Below are 26,160 nucleotides of genomic sequence, written 5' to 3' on the forward strand. Positions count from 1 at the left end.
TCAGAAAACCATCCTAAATAGAAGCAGATACCCAATACATGGTTTATAAGTTTCTACCTTTATGTAAGTGTGCAACCATGTGAATAAACTTCAAGACCATAATCATTCACATTCTTCTATGAAACGATACCACTTGACCCTGGAAGTCAGCAGACACAAAAAAAAAAAAAGAAAATCTTTTATTTATATTTTCCAAATTAGTTATCCGAGTTCTCTTAATAATCTTTAGAAGAGAATAGTTGCTAAGATAAAAAAAAAAAAACAGTTCCTCCCCAAACGTACCCATTCTCGGGATATGAAAGAAAGTATAAATAAGATGGGTCACTTTAGTTGCCTTAGCGGTATCAAAGTCGTTAAACCATGTTCAACAACATCTACTATCCAAAATCGCTCTCGCTTGCACTTTTCTTTTTATTTTTTTGTTATTAGCAACTCGCTGCATATTTGCAAAGGCGTACTTCAGGGGATTTGTAACGAATCCTAGTCACCGCAGCATCTCTTCTGCTTTCATCAGCAATTTTAACACCACTACCATTAAAGTTGGCCTAGATCTCGTATAAGTAAATGGAATATCTTTAAATACATCAGCATCCTCACATTTTTTCTGCAAAGATTTTACCTAGTCTGTGTAGACCTTGTTTTTAATCAGTTTTTTCTTCAACTTCATTCGTTATCTTCACTGTTAGGGGCAGTCATCTCCCCACTCTGCAGCTTCCAGCAATTCAATTAACTTTGTGAGATTATCAATTCTAGCGTTAGTCCCCATGTTTCAATTTCATTCTAAGTATATATATCACAAGGTCCGTCTTATCTCCCACACTTTATGGCTCAGTAATTTTGGCATCTCACACAGCAGTCCCTAGCTGTATCTCTGAACTCAGCGCAATGATTGCATTGTGCATTTTTATATATCAGTTCACATTATTTGCACTGCATCAGGACAATTATGGTAGAATTATTTCCATTACCTGTTATTGCCAACACTGATACTAGTAAAATTAATTATGATACCAGGTATCACACTCGACACAACCCTTTCCTCATTTTTTTCTTTATCAGATTAAGATGCGGGACAAATATAGAAAGAAATCCCGTATCGCTAGTCAGAATACAGTGTCACTGTCACTGGCACTTTTGTGTTTAACAATTTTTTTTCCATTTGCACAACCAGCTTTAAAAGAAAAGAATTTCACTCAATAAGTGGAAGTGAATGTTACTGTCTGCCAGAGCGTGAACTCGGCCGGTTTAATTCAACAGATGAGACGTTCAGGGTAAAGAAATTAATTCCTTAAAGCTAAAATAATAATTGAAATTTATAAGTAATAAATTTATAATAAAATTTAATTTATTAATTGATTGAAATGATTAAAAAATGTACAACAAAATTAATAATTAGTCATAGTATTGCATAGATATCTAAGGTAAGCGGTTTTTGAGGAATGCTTTTTATCAGTGCATCATGACGTCGACTCCCAACCAGTTAGGTTAGGTACTTTTTGGCGAGAGAACGCTACCGTGCGCTCTCAAAAATAATAGTATTCTCTAATTGCATTTTTATAAAAGGTAATAGTGGTAACGCTTTATTCTTGGTGCTTATCATGTGGTCTAATAGCACGCGCAGCGAATACTTGGCCGACTCGGAAACATAAAAAGGAAGTTGAATGCACGCAACCTCGATATCTAGTCACTTATTAATATTAATCTTGCTTGAGTATTTCAGTCGACGAGGAAGAGCTACCATGCCTGTATATTGTTCACTTCATTTATCGTATTTATGGACTGATCGTGAGTTAATGTTTAGGATCAACGTGAAGGGAGAATAAGAGACCTTACAAGTCCTACTAAGCAACCCCTGGGCAGCAACAACTAAAACTGATATGATGATGAGGCCTTTATTTGTCTTAAACACTGAATGGAAGACAAATTAAGGGGACAGAGACTAACAACAAGGGACTGAGAAGGCCGAAAAGAAAGGATCAAAAAGGCCACCAAGTTCTGGAATGTATTTATAAAATATAAGGTAAGCAGCTATCATTCCTATTTATGCCAGCCTGGCATTTGGCCTTTATTCCTAACGTTTATTTACGAGCATGTTTGCTGGCCATTTCATGAAGTGTTTATATGAAATTCCATAGATAAATATTTTCATATTATTAATGTAGGTATAAATAAGGATTAAGTGATTTTCATATAACGTTTATTCAGATGTATCTAAATAATGTGTAAATACCAAATTTCACCACACACAATGGTCTACAAGGTATTGAGCTGTAAAGAAATATTGGATTGGTTCAGATTTGTCAGATGTAAAAGAAAATAATTTGGTATTTGAATTAAATCCTTACCCATGTTAGCAGGCCACCCTCAGTAATTGTCGACAGATCAAGCTAATTTGTTTAATAAGGCCATGGATTAAGTTTAACTATAATTTCAGGTTAAAATCAAAGATGTTTCTCAACCAGAATTTTAGTTCCTTTTCCCTAACTGTATGGGTTAAGGAGCAAAATGCCTAGCTGACATGAATCCCTCTTTAACCAGACTGTATATGGAAATTACAGACTCCCTGTCTCACTTGAAGTTGGCTACCTTGAAAGGAACATACTGTGCCATATCTTCTGGTATCAGTCAGTAGCCTATAGATTAAGCAGGCCATTGTCAGCACGGGTTCTTGCTCCTGGACAGATTGTATAGTCTTTCTTGTTGATTTTGGTCAAGACTAAGCCAGCCCTGCGCTAGCACGGGCTCTTGCTCCTTGTGCAGCCCTAGTACAGGTTATGTCGCCAGTACATATGAAATTACATTGCAACGCTTACTTTCCGTTAAAAAAGATCTTTATATATATATATATATATATATATATATATATATATATATATATATATATATATATATATATATACATATATACACATAACTAATTCTCATTTTAGAGTTTTACCCATACTTTGATCTTTAACTTATAAGATTACCAGTTACCTGAAAAACTTGGGAAAGGCCCTGACCGTTACTAGCCTAATATCAGTATTTACATAAAGACAAACAGGCCCATCGACCCCACAGAGAAGAGGGAAAAATTGCAGAGAACCCCAAATGAGGACACGTAAACAATTTATTAATGGTAAAAAGTCATTTATTGCTAGTTACATGATTAAAATACAACTCATTTCCCTAAGAAACAATGCTAATACCGTAGCAAGGTAACGCTTGAAAATAAAATCATGCCTAGGCCACAAGTGACGATTTCCAGATGCCAGCTAGCAACTCGTTGTACCTGAAAAATCTTAGAAGTTTGTCAGGAAAGCCATTGGCGATAAAGAACGTGGGAAATATTATCTCTTTGTCTGCTGTCTGTCTCTGCCCGTCAGGTTACTCTCGAAAAAATGAAGAACGAAAGAAATCTAATTAGAATAAAGGGCAGTTCTGAGGAGGCCACCAACATGGGTGTACCTTGAAAACTCCGTCCAACATTCAACTTGGTGCTTCCCAAAGGCCTCTTCAAGGAATAAATGAACTCTGGATAGGTATCAGGGCTAGTAGAAGGGGGCGAGCCGAAAGCTGGAGACAGTCTGAATAACATAATTTACACAGAAAACTGTATTATGACCTCGCCGTTGTATGACGCTTGGGTTCCAGTTGTCAAGTGACATTAATCATTTATGTACCCAAGGCTGTTTGGAACAATCTTTTGGTACCATGGCCAGGATCAAGATAAACCGGTAGTGAGAAAAGTTGACGTGGATATTGCTTCTGATTGACCATCATTGGCAAAAACCTATCTGGTAAGCTTACCGGAAGAAATGGTACCAGAAAAAGTTAAAACGGCTCCTTTCAACATGGCTGCCACTTCATATTTTCATTTATATATATCATCATTTTAAAAGTATAAGTGATGGCACAACGAGAATCTTTGTAGTTCTCCCTGTAGTGTTTTGGCGAATGGCGATCTGTTTGCACTTTAAAATAATTATACTTAAAGTAACATACTTAGTCGACAACGAGCGATTGTACTTCATAATCGGTATCACAAGATTAGATATGTGTCAGTGTGCGAGTCGTGTCGCATTTTATTATATAAACACGAGAAGCGAACGTTAAAATGGAAAAATCCTTAGTTTGGTCAAGTCGTCCATTTTTGCCTCCTTGGTCCAATTGTGCATTATTCTCGCGGGACGCAATCCAGATGAACTGCAGAATTAGGACCCTGTTGTTCATATGATTTAACATTCTGCTATTCAATAATAAATTTCGGAAAAATTAATAACAACGTTTTGATAAATTAGTGGTCATATAAAACCATTTGTATTTAAAATAATTACCGATACTGTTTGGCCTTTGGCATAAATCCTATATTCTATAGCCTACTGTTCGTAAGTATCCTACCTTAGGTGTGATTTACCTTCAAACGAGTTTGTTACTTAAATAACTGAATGAGTTGCCTAAGTGTTAATGTATATATACCCTTGGGTATTCTTTTGCTTTAATACCGGCGTTTATAAGTCTCCTTGATTTTCTCAATACAAAAGTCACACAAATTTACTGCTAACGAGATATTTACTGACAATTACTGTTACCTACTTGGATTTGTTTATTATCTCTATTTAACATGTCACGTTAGTGGAGCTCTCGGTCCGAATTTTTTTCCGTCCCTAGCATAAACCTGATTGGTTCTTTTGTTTTTAGAGTCACAAATTAAGTGGGATTTTGGAAATCAGGCGTTGCTTGAAAATGCTGTCTTCGGTTCGTTGTCATTCTTCCTTGGGTGCAAATTGATTGCAGATGTGACAAGGTAAAGTTTTGTTTGGAAATCAATGGGAATTTCTGACAGACTTTGCCAGTATGTATATTAGTTTATAAGAAACAACGAAAACATTTTGCAATGTTGAACGACTGGACCAAAAATACTGTAAACTGAAATTTGGAATTTGTTTATCTATTAGAGGCATTGAGAGATTCTGTGCCTATATAGATTGCAAAAGAATTAATTAGATATCTTTATATGAATAAGTATTACCAAGAATATTCTGTAGATATTTTAAGGAAAAAATATAGGGTTTTTTCAAAGGATGTGGCATGATGTTTAACAAAGTAAATTTTGTAATGTTCTTAAACTGATACAATATGGCAGCTAGGGTCCGTGATTCGAGTCTAATTTTGAGCCAAGCCTGTCATCGGGAGCTTGTGTCATATCTTGAATGAACTGGCTGGGAAAACTTCCAGTCCGGGAAATATTTAATGCTGGAAGAACGACTTATGATCTAACAGTTTTATTGACACATTGAAATTCCTCGCATTCTTGAAGAGAGTGTAAGAGCCCTGACGCTGTCTCTTCCAAACACGTGTTTGTGTTCGTCGATCGTTCATCGGAGTCGACAGGACCTTATTTTCTTTCTCTACAGGAACGCGATTTCAACCATACAATATTTCAGTCTTTCTCCCTAAGCATTGTTGTCTTAACGGGTACAATCAACTACTTGCATTGCCAAGCAAGCATTCTAAATGCAATGTTCCAACGAATCTTCTGTATCAAAATGTAGTTTTGAAGATTGTGTTCATTTATTATGCTATTTGCATTGTATCCATTAACATGCAAACTAAGAATTTTCTTTTGTATGTTTATCATTATGTTAATTTATCTTGATCTGTTTGTCACCGACAAACGATGAATGAACCTTTATGTCCGTTTTACCTGTAATGTGTAGACGTGACATTAGGAATCAATAAATCTTCCAAGACTACATTTATCTCAGTAAGGAACAAACAATAAACCAGTTAAAATCAAGGAATCGTCAAAATAACTAGGCTATTGGTATTAGATTTAGACACTGTTGCCAAACTGGGGTCCAACTACAGTAAATGGCAATGCAACTAGGAAAAATTAGTTTTGTATTGTAACGCAAATATTTCTGTTAGTATTATGTTTGATCGCCAGCACCCTTTGAGAATGAAAGCAGTCGGTAATAAAGTGACATAGGAATGAAAAAAACACTGATTTATGCAAACAGTATAAATCAAGGGAATGTCAAAATAACTCCAAAGACACTGTTAGCAAACTGCAAACACGTGGTCCCTGATGCAGGATATGTATAGCTTAACCAATATATGTTACATTACGTTTGAAGGCACTGAGGAGAACGGTGTTGAAGATATATATATATATATGACATCATTCTCTCATTTTCTTCGCTGACTTTAGAAATAAGAGATATTGGTGAGGCTATATATATCCTTAATGAGAGAACAGGTGTTTAGTTTTCCGTTTGCTTATAAAATTTAAATTTCACAGAGTGTCCTGGTCTCACTACGTTTGCATAATCACTTATTTATATGAACACATTATATATATATATAATGATGATATGATGTGACTAAAATGATTTTGGAAATCAAAGGGACTGAAATTCTGGAAGGCGGTTAATGATGAATGAAAATTTACATATGAGAAAGTGGCTGAATTTCACAAGGCACTTTGCATCACGTGGCACTGGAGGGTGTGTATGTGTTTGTGTAGCAGTAGTAGTGAGCTGAACGGGAACCATGGACCATGTAAACCTGACCTGAGTATCGTACTACTGTACTTATCGTGTGTGCAGACTGTTGTGCACGCAGTTTTTCTATTCCTCCTTCGGTTACCACATGCATTTGATACAGTTTTCCTCCTTGTATCTCTCGCTCTCTCTCTCTCTCTCTCTCTCTCTCTCTCTCTCTCTCTCTCTCTCTCTCTCTCTCTCTCTCTGATATCTATACGTGGGATCCCATAGTACAAATTTAGATGGGAATTTTAACACCTGATCATCTGAGGTGTGCTTCTCAAGAGAAAAGGTACCGTCACTCTCTGCTCACTGAAAAATTGTCTGCCATTTATCAAGAACACCTGACAGAACGCATTTATAGGCCTCTGTTCCTGCCACACAGTCAGTTTCTGAGGCAGTGTTGGTCTTGCCAGTAGCCGAACCTTCGTTGCCATGTGCGTATTATCTTTTATTTGTGTTTTAGTTATTTCAGTTAAGCTTAAGAATATATGGATACCTTTTACGGTAAAATAAGACAAGCTCGCGTATGCGGCACTTTCAACATTCGTAAATACTGTGTGAACGTTTGAGGAATCACCTTGTTAAACTACCCAGAAGTTACTCGTCTATAGCAGTGGTAGTTAATATGTAAATAAATTTAGAAGTAAATATTTAACGTGGCCTTTCGTCTGTTTTCCTTAGCCATTACTTGTCACGCGTGAGTGGACTATGCAGTATCTTCTCAGTTATATTAAATCCGGCATTTTGATAGTGGCAATTTAGTATGGTCACAGAAATAATAACGGAAAGGACATGGGCTATGGGATACAACTCATGTCTTTCTATTGGCTATTCTTTCTGTGACTATGCTAAGCCGCGATTTATCGAAACGTTAGATAAAAAAAAATTAATGAGAAACTCGAAGTGATGACAGTATTTAATTGAGTGATAAATGAGGAAAGAGGAACAAGAAGTTGGTATCCACTAAAATAAAATTAAAAACTTCAAATGTTCTATCGCAGACCTTCCTGTATGAAAATTAAGTTTTCTTTTAAGAATTATAGTATGAGTCTGGAAACAAATAAAAAACTTACAATATTAATCCAGTTCCAGTAGCAGATTTTAAAACTGCATTAAAATTTGGAAATAAATAAAAAATAAAGTATGTTAAGGAAGAGTGAGAAAGCACGGGACAAGGTTGTATGGGCTACCCCAGTTGCAAGAAGACTCCGTGCTAGCACAAGACTGGTTTTACCTGACACATCAGAGAAAGCGGAGTGTGTAAAACCATCCTTGAGTAGAAGAGATAGTCTTGAAGATCGCGTAAAACATTATCAAAGTCCCGAAATTTACAGCATACAAAAAAAAAAAGATGGTGATGTGTAATGATACTATTGAATGTTAGTGCGGCGTGCGTTAGCTTACAATGCAAGATATATAATCAATTAGGTTTGGAGTTATTTGACTTGCAGAATATTCAAATAAACTGAAAATTGCAAATTTGAGCAAGGCAATGTTCTGATGCCTACTCATGTGCTATAAATTATGCCCTGTTGAATAAACATGGATCATAATCATGCCTTTAGGACATTTAACTACCTTTGCATATGGCACGAAGGTTTTCTTGATGTAGGCAATGTTTTACACCCAAAAGAAAGACCAGCATGGAGGTTAATTAAGTGAAAAAATAGGCAACTAATTTCGCTTAAAGCAATGCCTATTAATAGTGATGAAAAGAAACCAGGGAAACCTTGATAACCAAGCAATATTAATTATATAAAACAGGTAAAATTAACGAAGCCAATGAAAAGCCTGGGAGTGCAAATTGATGAATATTCTAATATGAAGTACTGAATGTAGAATAAGGACGCATGATCCCTTAAAATGCTTGTGCATAATTACATTTTCATAAGATTAGATAGCTGTAACTGTCTTTATAACGGTCTACCAAATTACTGAAGAAATACAGTAATTATTCGGTAAAGCTTTACTGGCTACCTATTTAAGGGATGAATGCAAGAAGTTATATGATTTTTAACCTAGTTAGCAGTAACGAATAAGAATCCAATGCATTCAACACCTCCTCAACCCTTATGCCCATTTTTTTTAATATAATTTTTACACATTAACCTATTACGCATGTGCGTCTTCAACTCTCAACTTTCATCACTAAAAATTATCATAAGCGCTTTCATCCTTCATCTGTAAAGTTTTGTCTTATTATTTTCAGACACCACTTGGGGAGCCACCCATACCAAACCCCAGGATGTCTGGCCTTTTGGGATGTTTTACAGTCGTACTTCTGCTAATGCATGTTGTATCTGCAGAGAAAAATGGTAATGTAAATGAGTAACCTATGCTACTATTTCCTTTAGATGCTAAGTTGAGATCGTGGTTGGGCGGACATTGCCTACTGCTGTATTTAAACAAAAGGTAACTTACTCCCATTCGAAAGAAGTACTGTCGCAAATTTTTCCCGACGACTGGGAGGGTTCTAAGTCCCGGATGGTATGGGACTGGGATGATCAGGCCTGAGGGGCACTACTACTAGCAAACACAGAAGCGAATGGCCCTCAAGATCAGGCAGGGTTTTACAATTTTATTTAAAAATAGACTACTAAAAATTCAACATACAAGAAACTTAACGCACACCCTTAAGGACCACGCGGTCGGGTACTATAGACACAATGCTGAAGGCTGTACAAAAACCCTAAAAACTCAGAGAAAATGCAATCTAAGTATAACAATGGTTTGGTATTTGGATTGAAGAGGTCATTACAGAAACGCCTCCAGGTATATGAAGAACGGAAAATATATCAAATGGCAACTATTCTTGATCCAAGATTTAAATTAGATTGGTGTTCTGAAGAGGAAAAGGTGAATCTTAAGTCTTCTGTCATAACCTCAGCCCAGTTTATGTCCAAAGATACTACAGCTCATGCAAGCATAGATCCTGCCACAGACAATACAGAAGTTACACCAGGACCTAGTTCAACTGAACCAAAAAGGAAGAAACTGTTTAGTTTTATGGGTGACCCAGTTCGACAATCAACAGATGTAACGCAGATTCGGGAGTCTATTAATATTGAATTTCAAAGCTACCTGAGTCAGCCATGCATTGCAGAAGAGAGAGATGTGCTGGCATCCTGGAAAGATCACAGAGAAACATTTCCAACTCTTGCTAAGATGTCACAAAAGTACCTATCAATCCCTGCTTCTTCTGTCCCAGTAGAAGGATTTTCAGTATTGCAGGAAAAGTATTCCGATCAGATAGATGTCGTCATACTGACAAGAATTTTGAGTCTGTGATGTTTGTAAAATGCAATGTTAAATCCTACAAGTAGATACTAGAGAACTGGTAATCGTATCAAAGAGAGAGAAATATAATTTTGTTTAGAACTTTTCTGGAAAATATAATTTTGTTTAAAGTATTTCTGAAAAACATAATTTTGTTTAAATTATTCTGAACAGCATCACATTTTTTTTTCTTTTGCGGTGGAAACCTACTTTATATTACAGTATTAAGAATAGCATTGTAAAATTAAATAAAAAAAATTCATTACCTTAACCTGTGGCTAGACCAATTTTGATCACTTGTTCATTACACCCTATGAATATCGCGTCACCTCTTTTCGGCACTATGGGCCAGGGTTCACTCACTCATAACGTGAGAACTACTCTGGTAAATCCTTTTGGGAGGCTTCTCTTTATAAAGACTGCAACAGTACAACGCCAAATTTTCTCTCCATTAGATATTTGTATGCGAATTTTTATTAGATATTTGCTACTGATTTTAAATCAAACATATCATTACTAATAATAATAATAGAAAATCTGCTGAAATGTGCTTGTATTTAAGTACATTGTCAAGTACTTGGACTTAAGTCTCAGGCAAATCGTCTGTACTTGTACTTGTCCACAAGTACCGTCTCATGTACTTGGACCCATACCTGCTCGAGAAAGACCCAATTTGCCCTTCTGCATGTCTCGTCGTCACCTCGGTTCCCTCAAAAATTTCTACATAGGTTACTTTACCAAAAACATACTTGAATTATATAAAAAAGGGCCTCTCTGATATTCCTGACACAGGCAATTCGCCGGACACAAATAATAATCAAACATTTAGAGAAAAAAGTGAACCACGAACTCAGCCGCCTGTTTACTAACGACCTCTCCCTGCTCGCTTATCCAGAGTGTTGTGAAGGATTGTCGGGAAAAAACGGATCCAATGTTTTCACAAGTACCTTCTTAGTATTTGGGAACACATAATGTTCTCAACCTACCATAGATTATTAATGTCGTTTTTTTTATTACGAGAGGCCACTTAACTGTGGACTCTTGCACGTCTCTTTTGTCAATAATTAAAATCTTGCTTCATCGGGGGAACATAATTTTTTCCTTGCTGGATATATTGCCTCACTTCAGAGTAGATAATTAATTGCGCGACGCTTAGTTTCATAGCCTGCAATTCAAATAAATATTACTACATTGTACTGTACTGTACATATACCGGCCCTTAATTTTGTCATCAGTTTGTGGTAAGTTGCGTTCACTACGAATTTTACTGTTGACTTGATCACTTCGATAAGTATGGACCTGAAGAAAATTATTTTCGGGTTCTGCCAGTGATCATGACGTTTAGCATGTTCCGCTGTCTTTCACAGTTAAATCAATTTAATAAAAAAAAAGTTTGTCACGCCATTTCCATTTGTATGAAGTACCAGTTTTTATGTAAAAAATGTTTGTTTTGCAAGGCAAATGTTATAGCGTTCAAAAGTCTCCGTACATTGATCCTTGTTTTTTTGTGCTTGTGGTTTTGCTTTGTGAAACATAATAAAATGAGACATAATAAAATGTGACTTAATTGTAGACGAAATGGAATATAAGATTGGATAGAGAATAATTAAGATACGTTTCAGCAAAAACTAATTACGGGAGACATTTTCTTCACGAAAACTCGCAGAAAACCATACGATTAAAATACGGTAGTGTGCAGTGAATGTTCCTTGGGAAATCCTTGAATATGCAGAACACTAACTAAAGCTCAAGGTCAGTAACACAGTCAAGCGTACGTTCGACAGAACACCTATTAAATGGAAAGTGTGGTGGTTTATGTGTTACCGAGGGCGAAGTGTGTAATGCAGAAAGTTAGACACGTCAGAAGATAAAGACAAAAATTTCACCTGACAGCTGAAGAACTCCACACTAAATTTGATAGTTTGTGAGGCGAGTTGATCTACCCGAGAGTGGCCTTGTCAGAATTTTTTATCTAATAATTTCCCAGTGTTGTAAAAATTCTAATAATTTCCCAGTGTAGCATCTTGTTTTACTTTAAGCTATTTGTGGTGGTTTATTCTGAAGGTCCTGATTGATAAGAGTGAAAAAGAAACATGTACGCCGTTACCATGGGAAATAAATGCTTAGGGTTATTCACTGAAGTAAGATCTATCCTTGGCTGCTAGACCGGTTGGTCTATGACCCCAGTTTATGAAGTCGGGTCCCCTACCTTGTATGAACTTCAGGAGTTAATTACAGGTTAATTAGGCTCGAGCGCCAAAAATGACAGGTAAATTCATAATTACCCATTTTTTTTTAATTGCCTGGAAAACCATTTTGAGTTCATCATGCAAAAATGTCAAGGAGATGATAGGGTCACTATAAGAACCTAAAAATACCAACCTAACGTAAGCTAGAGGTGTTTATTGGTTACAATTTTGCCGTATTATCTGTGGAGGAGGTTATTGGGCCGCTATAGGCTCTATTGTCTTATAAGTCGTAATCTGATTAATTATTTTTCTCTGTTCCTAAGCGTTTGCGAAGGTTGTGTATTGAGAAGAAATTTTTTTATGTTTTACTCAAGAAAAATATAAATTATATAATGTGGGAGGTGGCCAGAGTCTTCCGGAAAATAACCGTCCTTTGAAATATTCAGACGTTAATTTTGGTAGCCACGTAGCCTAGGCCTTGAGTTTTAGACGTAGCCTACTGGAACCCTCTTTAGGCCTATATCATACAATTATGGGGACTCTTACTTAGAATAGGAGTTTTGGGTGGGAGAAAACAAAATTAGTGAAATACAGTGATGTAATTAACCCAATTTTATGAAGGGCAAATTCCCCTTTTCTCACATGGGACTGTTGAACCTTGGACACCACCCACCTAACCTAACTCAGGGTGTTCGATCCATACCTAGCTGGATGTAATTAGAATCAGAATTTGCGAAAGTATGGGACCAATGATGTAGTGTGAGTAGCCAGTGCTTGGGACAAGGTAAGTATAGCACCCTAACCCGTGGATGTAGCCTTCCTCAAGACCCTGGTAAAACTTGAAATTATTACCGCCTGCCTGGTTCCTGCCAGTCGCCCCTTCACCAGACCAGTATGAATCCCCAACTCCCCAAACAAAATTTTACAAATAATTATGTAGTTGAACTAAAAGTCATTTAATGCCAGTGTCACAAAATGATCTTACAGTGTGTTGTATCAGTAAGAATTCTGATCGCTGGTTAATGCATATTTATTAAAATTGTAACCAGTAAACACCAGATTTTGGTTTTTGTTTACTGGTTACAATTTTGCAAACTTTTCATTAACAATATTGAGATGCAGTAGAAATAGTGATACTTAAAAGAATCTTATCACAACAAAGTTAAACTGAACACTTAAATTACCATTAAAACTGCAAACTTTTCAGTAACAAATCTTGAAATAGTGATACTTAAAAGAATCTTATCCCCACCACCTCATGGGTTAAGCTGTTCAGTTAGCAATCTGTCCATTGGGATTGACTCCCTTATATAAGATAGTGTGGTGCCAAATGTGATTTATTTTGAGTCTTGGCTGCAGCATTCAGCTCTCACCTTAGCACAAGTGCTGACTTTGTTTATTGATAGAATTGTCTCTTGGTATCCAACAGCATCTGGATCTGCTGGAAAGCAAATAGCTGATGGAGCATTTTTTAATTTCTGACTTAGGCAGATCAGTTGCTTCCAATTGTTCTCTGCCTGTTTAAGAAACTTCAGTCAAGCTAGCATCACAGGTGCCCTCACCAGGCATCTTAAATCTTCCAATTCTTCTCTCAGTAGAAATGCCACATGTTTTGCACACCTGCAGAGAGGGCTTTGTATTTTGCTTTTGACCCTGGACAGTAGAGTTTTTCCTGGCAATATAGAGCCAGTGCTTTCAGCACACACTGATCAAGTGCAAGTCCTTGCTCCAGGAAGATCTGAATTTTAATGACATGTTCATGTAGTGTATTAAACCTTTTTCTTTGCAGTAAGACCTTTGGTTTAAATACTGGAGAAAGTTCATATTTTTTGAGTTTCTGCAGAGGAGTGGGCTGGGTTTTGTCTCTGCCGTTGCTGCTCCTGCTTCCCTCTCAAGAGAATTGGAAGTCTTCTTTTCAAGTTTATCCTTGAGGGTTTCAAATGAAAGTTCCCTTCTCTTTTAAAAGAGATGGCAGTATTTGTCCCCTTCATTGGGACTGATTACTGGGAGGAGCTGTTGGTTATGAAGCTTCCAAAGGAGGAATAGATTGCTTCCCTCCTTGTTGGTTGGTCTCTAATCTAAGGAGGACACTGTTATGTTTGTGGTCATGTGTCTTCATTGATACACATGTTTGTGCATCCTCATGCCAGTTTCTTCTCTTTTCCTCTTACAGGATTAATCTCTTACCATAAATCTCCCATGTTCCAGCCAATTAATTTAAGGAAGCATTCAGTGTGTAGGAGTGTCACTACACTTACAATGTTTCTGTGGGTTTTTCATGCTCTTCAACAACCACTGATTCTTTTTTTTACACTTTTTAATATTTGCCGCAGAGGTTGCAGCACTGGGTAAGGTTGGGGTAGGAAACAGGATTTCTGCCTTCCATCTTCCTTCTGTCTTCAGTTTCTTTCCTTTTGTCTTTTACAAAATCTTGTGTTTGACTTAGGCGACTTTATCTTATGGCATTTTTCAGCTCTGTTAACAGCATTTTACAGCTCTGTAACTTGATGCAGCATCAAGTTATGGTGCCATAACTCACGTTACAGTAACGTAAGTGCTGTTAAAGTGCTGATAATGACAAAAAACCAACTTACGGTGGAAATCAACTTACAGCGCAGTGCTGGAACAGATCCCCCCTCACTGTATCTCGTTCTGCAAACTGCTGCAAAGGGAGTGGTATGAGTCTGTCCTCAGGGTGATCCAGAGAGATATCTTGAGTTTCCATTCTCTTTGAGGAGAAACACAGGATTGACTCAAGATATGGGAGAAGTCATTCTCATCATAATTCCTCGTACTGCCCATCTACAAGCTCTCTTTACAAACTCCTTCCACTGATGGTTTTCATTTTCCCCCCATCATGTTTTTTTATGCTTCCCCTCTATCCTTTCTGTCTTAACTTCTTTACCAGTCTGCAGACCACTATGAGGGGGAGGGGATGGTCATGATCCTCTCTTTCGGATGATTCTCCAGGATTTCTCCTTAATGTTCGTTTTCATGTAGGAGGAACACAGATCTTGCTCCATTTTGGAACTAAGCTCCAGGGAAGTAGTTGATCTTTTCATGGCTCTTTGTGCATGTCTGCCTACAGAAAGGTCAGATGACCACGCACACACCCCATTCATAAAACTTGATTGCTACACCAATCAGTTGCTTTGCTTCCTTTGTATCAATATTTTTTTTGGTCTATGTATGTTCCTACAGATATATAAACCATTGCCTTTCATGGAGCAGTATTCCTCAGTGTGTGGTGGGATCAGTCAATGAAGGTAATGGAAGGGTGGGTGGGGGAATAGCTCTTACTCACCTACTATTACCGAGCAGTTTTTCTCAGTCTGCTGTCAAATATTGATGTGTTGTCGTGCTTCAGTTGGTTGGTAAGTTAGAACTTTGTTTTGTGTACTTTGTCATGGAAAATATTATGCATAACTGAAGTGTGAGGGGTGTGAGTGAGTGTATGTGGCCCTTTGTGCCCTCTTGTTTAGTGGATCCCCACCATTACTGTTACATTGTAGGGGTAGGATCTGCAGTTGTTGGGAGGATTTTGGTAGGGAGAAGGTGAGCATCTTTAGCCTACCACTCCTTCCTCCCCGCAACCTTCCATGTGTACACTACCATCTTGGCTGAGAGGAGCCTATGCGCAAGAAAGTGAGTGATCGGTACACCTACCTTCACCACATCAACTGCTACTGTCTGTTGTTGCTGCACCTGCAAGCAGTGTTGAGGGTTGAGCCTTTAGTAGCAGTTGGCCTTTCTGTGGGAGATGACCCCATGTGGTCAAATACAGCTACTGCACCTGCGAAGGGGAGTGATATATGAGCTAGCACCCAGGAGAAGCATAAGTGCTTTCCTAATTCCTCCTCCTTGTTGAGGGACTCCTTGCCTTCTATTTCTCCTTCATCTTCCTACAAGAAGAGGAGAATCTTGGAAGACCTCTCATTAGAAGTTCTGTAGAATTTCAAGTGAGCACTTTTCCCTTCTTGGGGGAGGTGATGGTGGCTGTCCACCTGTGTGTTATACTTGCAATAGGTATGGGTGACATGGTCTCACCAAGCAAGCTTAATCCCCAGGTTGACCTAAACTTTATAGATATTATGAATGGTCTCCACCCACGCTTTTCTGCAAGCATGTGGCATAGTCAGTGTAACCCTCTTCCTCAGTGTGTTTGGTCCTTGGACTGTGTGAGTACAGGGTTGATATCTTTCACAGTACAGTGCTCATTAATACTTGGACACTGTTGTGTGTTATCATACTGCACTCTGGTCTGCTAGTGGGCTGCCACAGACCGTTTACTTGAGCTTACTTGATACCCTTTTACCGTCTCTCTTGTGCCTTGTACTATTCTGTCTTTTTTTTTAATATGGCAAAACTGCTTTTAGAAGTGGTTGGTTGCTTAATGATGATTGGTTGATGGAAACATGTCTAAATATCATTGTTACAGTATATTGCATAGAATTACTTGATGGTATGAGTAAATGCTTATTTGATAACCAAATATCTCAGTCAAATATATGTTGTCTGTTAACAATGATACCAAGTTGCAACTATGAAGAAAGCATGTTCATAAGTCCTAAAGTGAATAACATTGTCATTGAAGAGAGCATCTTGAAATAAGTTGATACGCAAGTTTATCCAGACCTGTTTTAAGTATTTCCATAATTGTAATGCCTCCATAGGGGGAAGTACCATCAGTGCACCTCACGTGGTACACTGTCGGCATTAGTTCAGGTTCTTTGCAGCATCCTTTCACCCCTTGGCCACAACCCTGCCATTCTTTTTATTATACCTCTGTTCATATTCTTTCTTCCATCGTACTTTCCACCTTCTCCTAACAATTTTGTTTCATAGTGCAGCTCTGAGGTTTTTCTCCTGTTACACCGCTAAGATATTTTTACTCTCATTTCCCTTTCGGCGCAGAATGACCTCAGGGTCCCAGTGCTTGACCTTGAGCCTAAATGTTATATTCAATTTCATTCTTTAATTGTAATGCAGATTGGAACAAATTACCCTAGATTTTGATTAAAACTTGAAATTGATAAAAATTATGTGAAACTTTTTGGGGAGGTAAATCAAACAGCCACCAATATCTTATGGCTGGAGAACATCCCCAGTTGATTTTCTTGGCAGTATGTTCTTGGTTTTGGGATAGTTTTTTATCGGGAGCTAGACCATTTCATCAGCTGTCAATTTTTTTTATGTTCCTTTGAGGATGAACACAGGTCTTGATGTAGGAAAGACCTATTTTCGGCAATCACAGTGAGTCTTCAGATCCACCTACTATCTCGGATCAAAGACAAAGGAATCTATGTTGGATTCTTCTTTCACAGGCATTGTGAGTAAGGGACTTAGAGCTCAGCCTGCCTATATCATAGTTGCCACACCTGCAGAAAAGTTAGTGAATTGAGGTCGTCTGAGTAGCTGCTGTAGGCAGGATTAAAAATCTTCCTGCCTTGGGTCCATTTATATCCCAAGACTGTGCCAATAATGTCACTGTTCTGGCCTAGACCAGTGATGAGAAAGTTCTTGATATTAGTAGGTCTGTGTAATGGAGTTTCAGGGAGACCATAATGGTAACACCGTTGAGGACTCAAAGTGGCAAACAAAAATAAGTTTTCTTACATCAAAACCTGTTTTTTGTCACTGTATACTGTAATGGCTAATAAAAGGTTTGTAATGGAAAACAGAATGTCAGTTCAAAACAATGGTAAGATTCAGTAAATTACTGTATTTAGATTATAACCCTTTAAATAAGGGTTCTAATTGCTTTTTCTCTAGCTCAGACTGAATAATTGACATAAAGGAAATTTTAAAATTTAATATGCTCATTGTTGTTCCAGATCCAGAGAATCTGAAAATTACTCAAGTTGTAAGAGTTGGGGATTTGGCAACAAGGATAACTGTTGACAAATCTGTAGGACCAAGAGCTGAGGTGTATATCAGTTTTGTTACTGACGGTGTGGAATATCCTGTCCTTGGAACAAGATACGATGACTCCAATTATGTATTTGAATGCAGTCTGTCATTCAGTCTTATTTGCTGTGGCAAAATGTCCAAATCCTCTTTGTAGCACAAGAAGAAGGCTCTGTTTTGTTTGTGGGAAAAGCTTCGCTGCGATTTAAGTGTAAGTATGTTGTATTATTTTTACTGTATTATTATTTGAATAGATATTCAGTTGGTATATTCTTAGGAGACCATTGACTTGCAAAGCAAACTACCATAGAATAGATTGCTCAAATGTAAAAAATCAGAAGCAAAAAATTATGAAACTAAAATGTAAACTGACAATTTTTAGCTAATAAAGCAATTAGCACAAAGGAAAAAATTAGGGCAAGAGGTACATAATACTTCAAGGTATGTTTCTCTTGTACTGCACAGTATTTTTCTCATATCACAGTATTGTTACCAGAAAAATGTAATAAATTCACACAGTTTTTTTTACAGTTTTCACTTAATATGACTGCAGATATGGATGAAAGAGCAGTTGCTGTTGTTGGTGCCAGTGAAATGGAGATGGGGGCTTTTCTTCGGGTTAGCTGTGGCACGCTAAAACAGATTGAAATTGAAGGGAAATACTGCTTTGATTATAACAGTCCTTGTTATATTAAGAAAAGTGGAACTGGAAATAATACCAAGTGGTGTACTCAAATAGAGAATGAAGGCGGAAATGATAATGAAACAGTAGCCCAGTGTACTTTTGGAGTTGCGCCCTTCAAAGGTTTTTATAACTGATTACTTTGTTTTATAGTTTTGTCCAAAATGATTATTGTGAACCCTTTGGTGACATCCCTGCCATTCAAGGTTGTTGAGTAGATGAATTATGATTCCTATTTAAAGCGTAACTAAACTCTAAGGAGCAATAATTTATCAAAAAACCATAAAGTAGAAACAGCAGTGACTGTAATCCCCTCGTAAATTCCTGATTTGTGATTGCATTTAATTTGTGGTTCAGTTAGTAATGAATTTTGAGTACCTACTGTTCCATATTTTTTTAAGCTCTAGACTCTACACTAAGTGTGTTAATATTAATTTCTGCTGTGCAGTAGTTCAAAATGCCTCTTCAGTTAGGAACAAGTCTGATTTTCAGGTTTGCAGACTTGACCACTTTGCATGGTCTTAGGGCCACATTTTGGTCTGGAATCAAATCTTTTATAGCTACATAAAAGTTTAAATTGTCACTACTACACTTCCTGCCTTATAAGACACATTTATTTTCCCAAGAACACTCCTCCAAAAATCACCGTGTTAAATATGGCAGTTTTTAGGCTCGGCCTAGGCACTATGGTTACCAGTGCTAGACTAACACCACTGTTTGACATAGTTCCAGATCCCAGAATGAAATACAGGTATACATGTTTATTAATTACTAGATAATGATTACATATCAAAATACTGCTAAAATATAAAAACCAACTGCCATGATTCAGAAGCACGTCATTCGATGACTTATTTGTTTCCCAACGCTGTGTGACTTATCTAGCCACCGTAGCATTTTGCTCTTTACTTGTGAATGTGGATGAATCATCAATTGAATATTAATATAAAAATTTAATGTAAAATCTATTAGATCACTGTCGTGATGCTATGGATAAGAGACATGGTGTCATCGTCAGCCTCACCGATATGTGAATTTTCACTGGTAAACAGTAATGTCAGTAAACCGATGCTAAATTGGTTAAATTGGCTAAGTTGGTTATTTTGTGAATAAAATCCTTAGTAAAGTTGTCAAGGAAATGAATAACTCTGTGCACTTACCATGAAAACATTGACTGAACCGGGCACATAACCTGAACTTCTCAGGGATTTAACGGCCCAATCAACCAATGGTTTCCTTTAGGCAAATTAGAGGTGCGTTTTATTTAGTAGGAAATACAGTAATGATTGTTTAGCATTTGAACTATGTTTTATCCCTCACTTTGTTAATTGTCCATAATATCAGTGCTGTTTACATTCATGGTCACCAAATAGTTATTTGAAAGCAATAACATTTTCCTGTAATTTGTAGTTTATTATATAAGCATAATTTTGTGGGTGCAGTATACTGTAGAAAGTTTAATATAGTTAACTCCATTCATATGCCTGTGATGTTCATTCACAACGTATTTAATAGTAAAAGCTTAGTACTAACATTTTGTTAGTAGATCTACTTGCTAGTTGTGAGGCAATTTATTTTATAAGGATATCACTCATGTTGCAAGATCAGTTTCTTCCATACAAATGCATTACACATGAGTGCCACTTTCCTTTGCATACAAATGTTCCCAGACAAAAGTATGTCATCCTTTGTGTCATCTATTAATAGAAATCCACCATCTGTAGTATGGATGAAACTTAAGTAGCAGGAAAGTTCATGCAAAGTCCTCTATGAGTTTCAAGTCAGTGATCAGTATGTCATAAGTTCTTTGGATGTAATCAATGCTTTAGCTGAACACTGGATCACTCATTTGAAAATGCTGAAAGTGAAACTTCTGCCAGCATTAAATATTTTTATGGTTTTGTCATTGGCAACGTTAAATATTTTTATTTACAACTTTGGGTGTAGACTGTCATAAAAGTATACAAAATGCTTGTGCTATCACAGTTGCTATATGGTGTGAAAGACATTCATCAGCAATTTTAAGCAGATTAAAATTCTTAGTCTCTAAAACATGCTGGCAGTAGTTAAGCCACAGGAGCTTTTTGTGGGTGCAGGAGAGCTGCCTTTGCAGCTAAATTGCCAATCATCTATTGTTCAAAGGTGGCATAGATGGCAGAAGCTTCCAAACTCATACATTTCAGGTTACTAACATGGAAATCTGTTTTGAATAGTATGAAGTTCATCTTAAATGTCCTCACTTATGTTATTTAGAGCTAAAAATCATTGAAGAATTCTAATCTATTTAGGAATGGTGTTGTATGGAAGAACTCCATTTCTAGAAAGATTAGAACTGTTTACTAACCTTTTTGCTGTAAAATCATATGGCTGAGGACATTTAGATTTTCCTTGTCAGCAGCTGGAAATGCAAGCTTTCACAAGAAATATCAAGCTCACCAGGAAATCTTGGTCAACAACCATACTGTTGCACCCATAATTCCATAACAGAAGATAACGTAGAATTCTTGTATATGTGTATCACAAATGGGGAGATGGGAGTTGCGAAGTAGTGAAACTTGGGATTGTGTTCTCTTTGCCAAGGTACCAAGTGTCCTAATGATGATTCAAAAAGAAACTCCATCAGTTACAGAGAAGGATATGGTTCTCTGGGGAGAACCCATGAATAACAGGATGGGACAACTTAGTCTTTTATCTAGTTTAGGGATAACTTTTAATATACAGACAGTCCCCAGGGTTACATCAGGGGTTCGGTTCTGACACAACGCTGTAACCCAGAAAACTACATAACCCAGAAGGTCACAAGAAAAATGCATAAAAATGAGAAATAAAGTGATGAAAGCCATACCTTTAATCATGTGGGTGTACTTTACAGTACTTTACTTGCATTCATGTGGTGTGCATCCAAAAACCTCCAAATTTTGAATTTGTACTGTAGTTGTATGTACTTTTACTGTTCCGCCACAACATAAGATGACAACATAGCCTTGGAACATCCACTGTAACTTGGAACTGATTTTTTTATGAATATATTTGAAAAGCGACGTAAACTCAGAATGACGTAACCTGGGGACTGCCTGTATGGTGCTTGTGAATACTGCAGTGCATAGTTTGGGGATCAGGTGAGGGTTGCAATTGAACATTTTTGCTTGATGGAGGACAGTGTTTAACAATATATTTAAAGTAAATTATATCCAGCTTATTTTTTACTGTTCCACTATGTTTTATTCATATTTGTGGATTCTATTGGTGCTATGGACTTGGTGTTTGATTGCTTAGGGTAGGCTTAAATAAATTCATTGTTATGCTAGGGGTAGCATTGGCGTAGCACTTCAAAGTTTTCCACTTGTAGTTTGACTTTTTAGTGCAGTATAAGAGAGGATAATAATATAACAAACCTAACAACTCAAAATATTTAGCTTGGGAAAATCACCAGATTTTCTTTTCATGAAGAAAAAGAACACTGGTTATAATACCCTGGTATTTAATACCCTTAGTGCTACCACTGATAAAAATTCTTACAGTTGCAGCACTGTTAAGTACGCTATAGTTTAAATGAATAATGAAAGGAAAGCATCAAAACAAAAAGGAATGAAGAGAATAAGGTGAAAAGCAATTAAAAAATCTTACCCCCCTTACTACTGAAACAGTCTGGGGAATGTCATGTTAACAGCAGCATTAGACACAAAGAATTTACTAGATTTACTGTCAGTGGTAGATCGATCTGTATGCATTTGCTCAATTACTGCCTGTGGCCAGTCTACTAATTATTCAAAGAGCTTTTGTCTGGGAACATTTTATGTCATTTTATGTCAAATGTGGATACTATGAGTAATGGGCTTAAGGTGAAAGTAAAAATAATTTAAAATGTTTTTGCTTTTAAGATGCATTGAAAATTCAACATTTATTGCAGAGATTCCTTCGGAGTTTGATGCAGCTTTTGTCCTCATAGATAGTTCAACTTTGTATTTAACATACAAACTGGATGAACCCTTGATTGAGGTCCTGGCTGTGGATCCCAACGATGGTGGCTTGTTGTCCAATAGTACTGATCACCGGTGTAAAAGGTTGAACAGTAATTTTTATAACTGCACTGTGAATGTTGATATTCCAGACCATAAGAACTCTGTAAACTTCATTGTTGTTGTTCTTACTATTGAAGGCTATACAGAGTCCTCTAGCACATATTCATATGAAAGTAAGCTTTTTTCTTTAGTTTTCATTGTAGTTTTCTTTGCTGAATACTGATATGTTCATACGTAAATACAAACCTAATTTTGCATACAGAATATATGGCACCTCCACTTATTTTTGGTCTGGCTTTCTGATAAGTAACAGTGTCCCTCAAGTAACAAAGACCCTATATTATAGCATGCACTTGAATATTTTCTAGATATACTACAGCTAAGAGCAATACTCTACACTTTACATTTCGTTAGGCTGGGCTTACTAGGCCTTTGCCAAGTGCTGTACTATCCCACTAACCTTGTTAGTGTGGTCAGTTATATGAATGTTAGGTAAGATTCATGGAAATAATACCAATTTTCATAGTAAAATTGGTTGTGTATACTTTCCTAACATTCATGGACCCACATAGCCTCCCTACCATCCAGTGGGACTCCTCTGTTTTCTTTTTCTCAACTACTTCGTGAGCCTGCGTTTTTAAACCTTTAGCTGTAGGAATGTTAGGTAAGTATAGAAATAAATTTTAATATGGAAATTGATATTTTCCATCTGTTTTTATTAGCCCCGTCCACTCTAGCACAGTTATTAAGTTATAAATTGGGAAGTTTTTGCATTTGGTAGTTTACAGTTGCAGGGTTAATCTTGTGTTGCCTGCTTTGCCTGGTGCAACTGCTTGTGTCAGTATTTGATAACCATTTAAATTTTGTTCTTTTGCAATGTTTGCTTCATTCCAGCCCTTAATTAGTGTTTTACTTATATTTCACATTCTTTATTTTTTTGTCTTCAGTACAATTGTCTGGTTTGTGATTTTTCACGATCAATGTAACAGTAATACACATTAAGAATTTTGACAATGATCTGTTGCTGCTCTTGCATTATGGGGTAATAGAGTATGGACCTTGTGAAATTATATGTGGATGGGGATCCCATAATGTAGTCAGAATCAGTTTTTCCACAAGAATTTCTTGTTTTTCTTATATATTCTCTCCTATCTGTTCTTTGATTATGTGTCGTGAAAAGTTAAAACTGATATCTATCAGAATTTTTATAGTTCCTGTTACTGAACTTCAGATTTGTTTTGTTTAATGTTTATATTCCAAAAAAAAATTTTGTAATGTTTTTGAACTTTTCTTTTTGGTCTTTAAAGGTGTATGTTGGACTTAGGGCCATTTTACATAGCCACTTGTAATAAAACCAAGTGAACAGTGACCCCCAGTATTTGCGGGGGATGCGTACCACTATACTCCCATGAATAGCTAAAATCTGCGAATACTTAAAACCCCTCTAAAAATGCTTAAAACTGCCTATTTTGATAGTTCAAAGCACCTGAGTATTTTAATAGTTTTATAAAAAAAAGTGCATTTAGTCACGAAAATGAGATGAAAATGCAGTAATTTGTGAATACATCTTTGTGAAAAATACCACGAACAGGTGAATTTTCCACAAATAATGTGTATATATGTCTATAGAGAAATGTAAATGTAAAACAACACTGGTTGTATTTTTACATTAGGTTAGTTTTAAGTTGGTATCCATGATTAAATGTTACATTTATCACGTAGTAAATAGTCAGGCATTAGAAATTATGGCGGTTAATCGAGAATTGTTAGATAAATAAGAAGTTAGAATGTAATATAATTAATCAAGAATTTTTAGATAAGTATTTATAACTGCAAATAATAGAAGCTATACATTTTCATTATTAAGGTATTTTTTTTTAAAATCTACTTTACCTATTGCAATATCAGTGTTAATCTCTCAGCTGGATGAATAGTTTCTTTAATTATGTGCTTTTATACTGTGTGTGGTTTGACTCCATATTAAATCTAAGAGTTCATCAAATCTTAGTTAACATTCAGTAATGGAAAGAAAACTTACCTGGTACTGTACCTGGGTATTTTCAGTAAGTTTGAAACTTGAAATGAAACTGTCCAGTTGATAGTCTGCTAGGTATGTCAGAATGAGTCTGTAGCATTATTTCTAGACAAACTTATCGTGCAACCTGTTTTAGATCTGTCCATTTTCCAGCCAGAATAGAAGTCATCAATGAATGCCTGTTCATTTTCCCACAGGATTTCAAGAGCTTTCATGTAATAACAGTATATTAATTTGTTTCTGAGTGTTTTAACCAGTAGCAACCACATTTCACCTGCCTATTACTTGTTCCTGTTTCGAATACTGTTATATTTTGGGTGCTTCATCTTACATCACACACTTGATATCATTGAATCAAAGCCAGTTCATTTGATAAATGGCCCAGCTCCTGTCTCTCCTCTTGATCTTTTTCCTCTCTCCCTCGCAAGGTAACTTCTCTGTTCTTTTCATTAGGTACTATTGTTTGTTGCACTCAAGGGGAAAATCCTTCTATCATGTGACCATATAGCACCTTTTATGCCATCTTGTAACACAGTTTTGCTGTGGAAACTTGTAATCAGGTATTGTAGTTCATTGTTTGTCTCCACTACCAAGCTTTGGAATTCTCCCTGTGCTTCTGTATTACCCCAGTTACTATTTCTTTCTTAAGATGTAGGTCTGTCACTTCCATCTTGGTTAATCACTTTTCCTCTTTCCTTTCCCTTTTTTCAGTTCTGTTTGGGGCTAAGTGTAGAAAAGAGTGTTTGTGCGCCCATCATGAATATCTTTTCTTTGAAAAAAACTAAGAGATGACAGGAGGCACATTTGCTGGAAATGTATGGGAGAGGTCTCTGTCCAAAGAGTTAACCTTTAAGAAATGTAAATAATTAGGGAGAGTACTCAGAAATATATGGTTGAATTAATCTGCTTGGAATTAGGCTTCACTTCAGTTGGAGAGCTTTTAGTTCTTTGGTGTGACTTATCTTCCTAGCATTAATTATGGAATGTATACAACATCCACTTGCATGTGTATAAAGTAGGATTTAGCTGGAATATCTGTGTGGAAAGCTACACTTTCTTTTGTCAGAAGTGACATGTAGAATTAACATCTCACTTTATTCCCAGAAAGAATTTTATTTTTTTCTGGAAGTTTGGAAAGGTTCACCAGTTTTGAGTACATATGAGGATTTCCTTTTCCTAAGTGAATTTATCTTTTTGTGATTCAGTCATCTGTTAGGCTGATTGATGTAGTTCAGCCACCTCCATTCACTGTATACTAGCAGCAGTATTTGGATATAGCAATCTATTTATGAGAATGGTTCATGTTGGTCTAATGTTATCATCTTCCTTTATGCATTGTGCAACAATTACAATACCAATAGGTGTGTTTGCCTGGTTGTTACTACATAATGTATGTAGTTTCACTCCTAAACAATCATCATTGGTTGGTTTTCTTGATAGGTTGTCAACACAGCTGGACATTCACACTAGTCCAGTTAAGTTGCCCATTCCAAGAATAATTATTTAATTTTTTGGATCT

General features: G+C 36.6%; 1 protein-coding gene across 6 annotated transcripts in view; it reads left to right on the plus strand.

Annotated features, from left to right (window-relative positions):
* Positions 1–1,478: 1,478 nt before the first annotated feature.
* The window catches only part of LOC136832621 (uncharacterized), a 28,086-nt gene continuing 3,404 nt past the window's right edge, over positions 1,479–26,160 (plus strand). The window contains exons 1-5 of one of the 6 annotated variants that reach the window (XM_067093866.1): positions 1,479–2,020; positions 8,740–8,845; positions 17,830–18,113; positions 18,456–18,707; positions 22,495–22,779. In XM_067093866.1, the coding sequence (XP_066949967.1) occupies positions 18,002–18,113; positions 18,456–18,707; positions 22,495–22,779 (649 nt within the window). In that variant the 5' untranslated portion in view covers positions 1,479–2,020; positions 8,740–8,845; positions 17,830–18,001. The other 5 variants (XM_067093861.1, XM_067093864.1, XM_067093862.1 and 2 more) reach the window with 5 other exon arrangements.

This window comes from Macrobrachium rosenbergii, chromosome 50, assembly GCF_040412425.1.
Source record: "Macrobrachium rosenbergii isolate ZJJX-2024 chromosome 50, ASM4041242v1, whole genome shotgun sequence".
Taxonomy (NCBI): Eukaryota; Metazoa; Arthropoda; class Malacostraca; order Decapoda; family Palaemonidae; genus Macrobrachium; species Macrobrachium rosenbergii.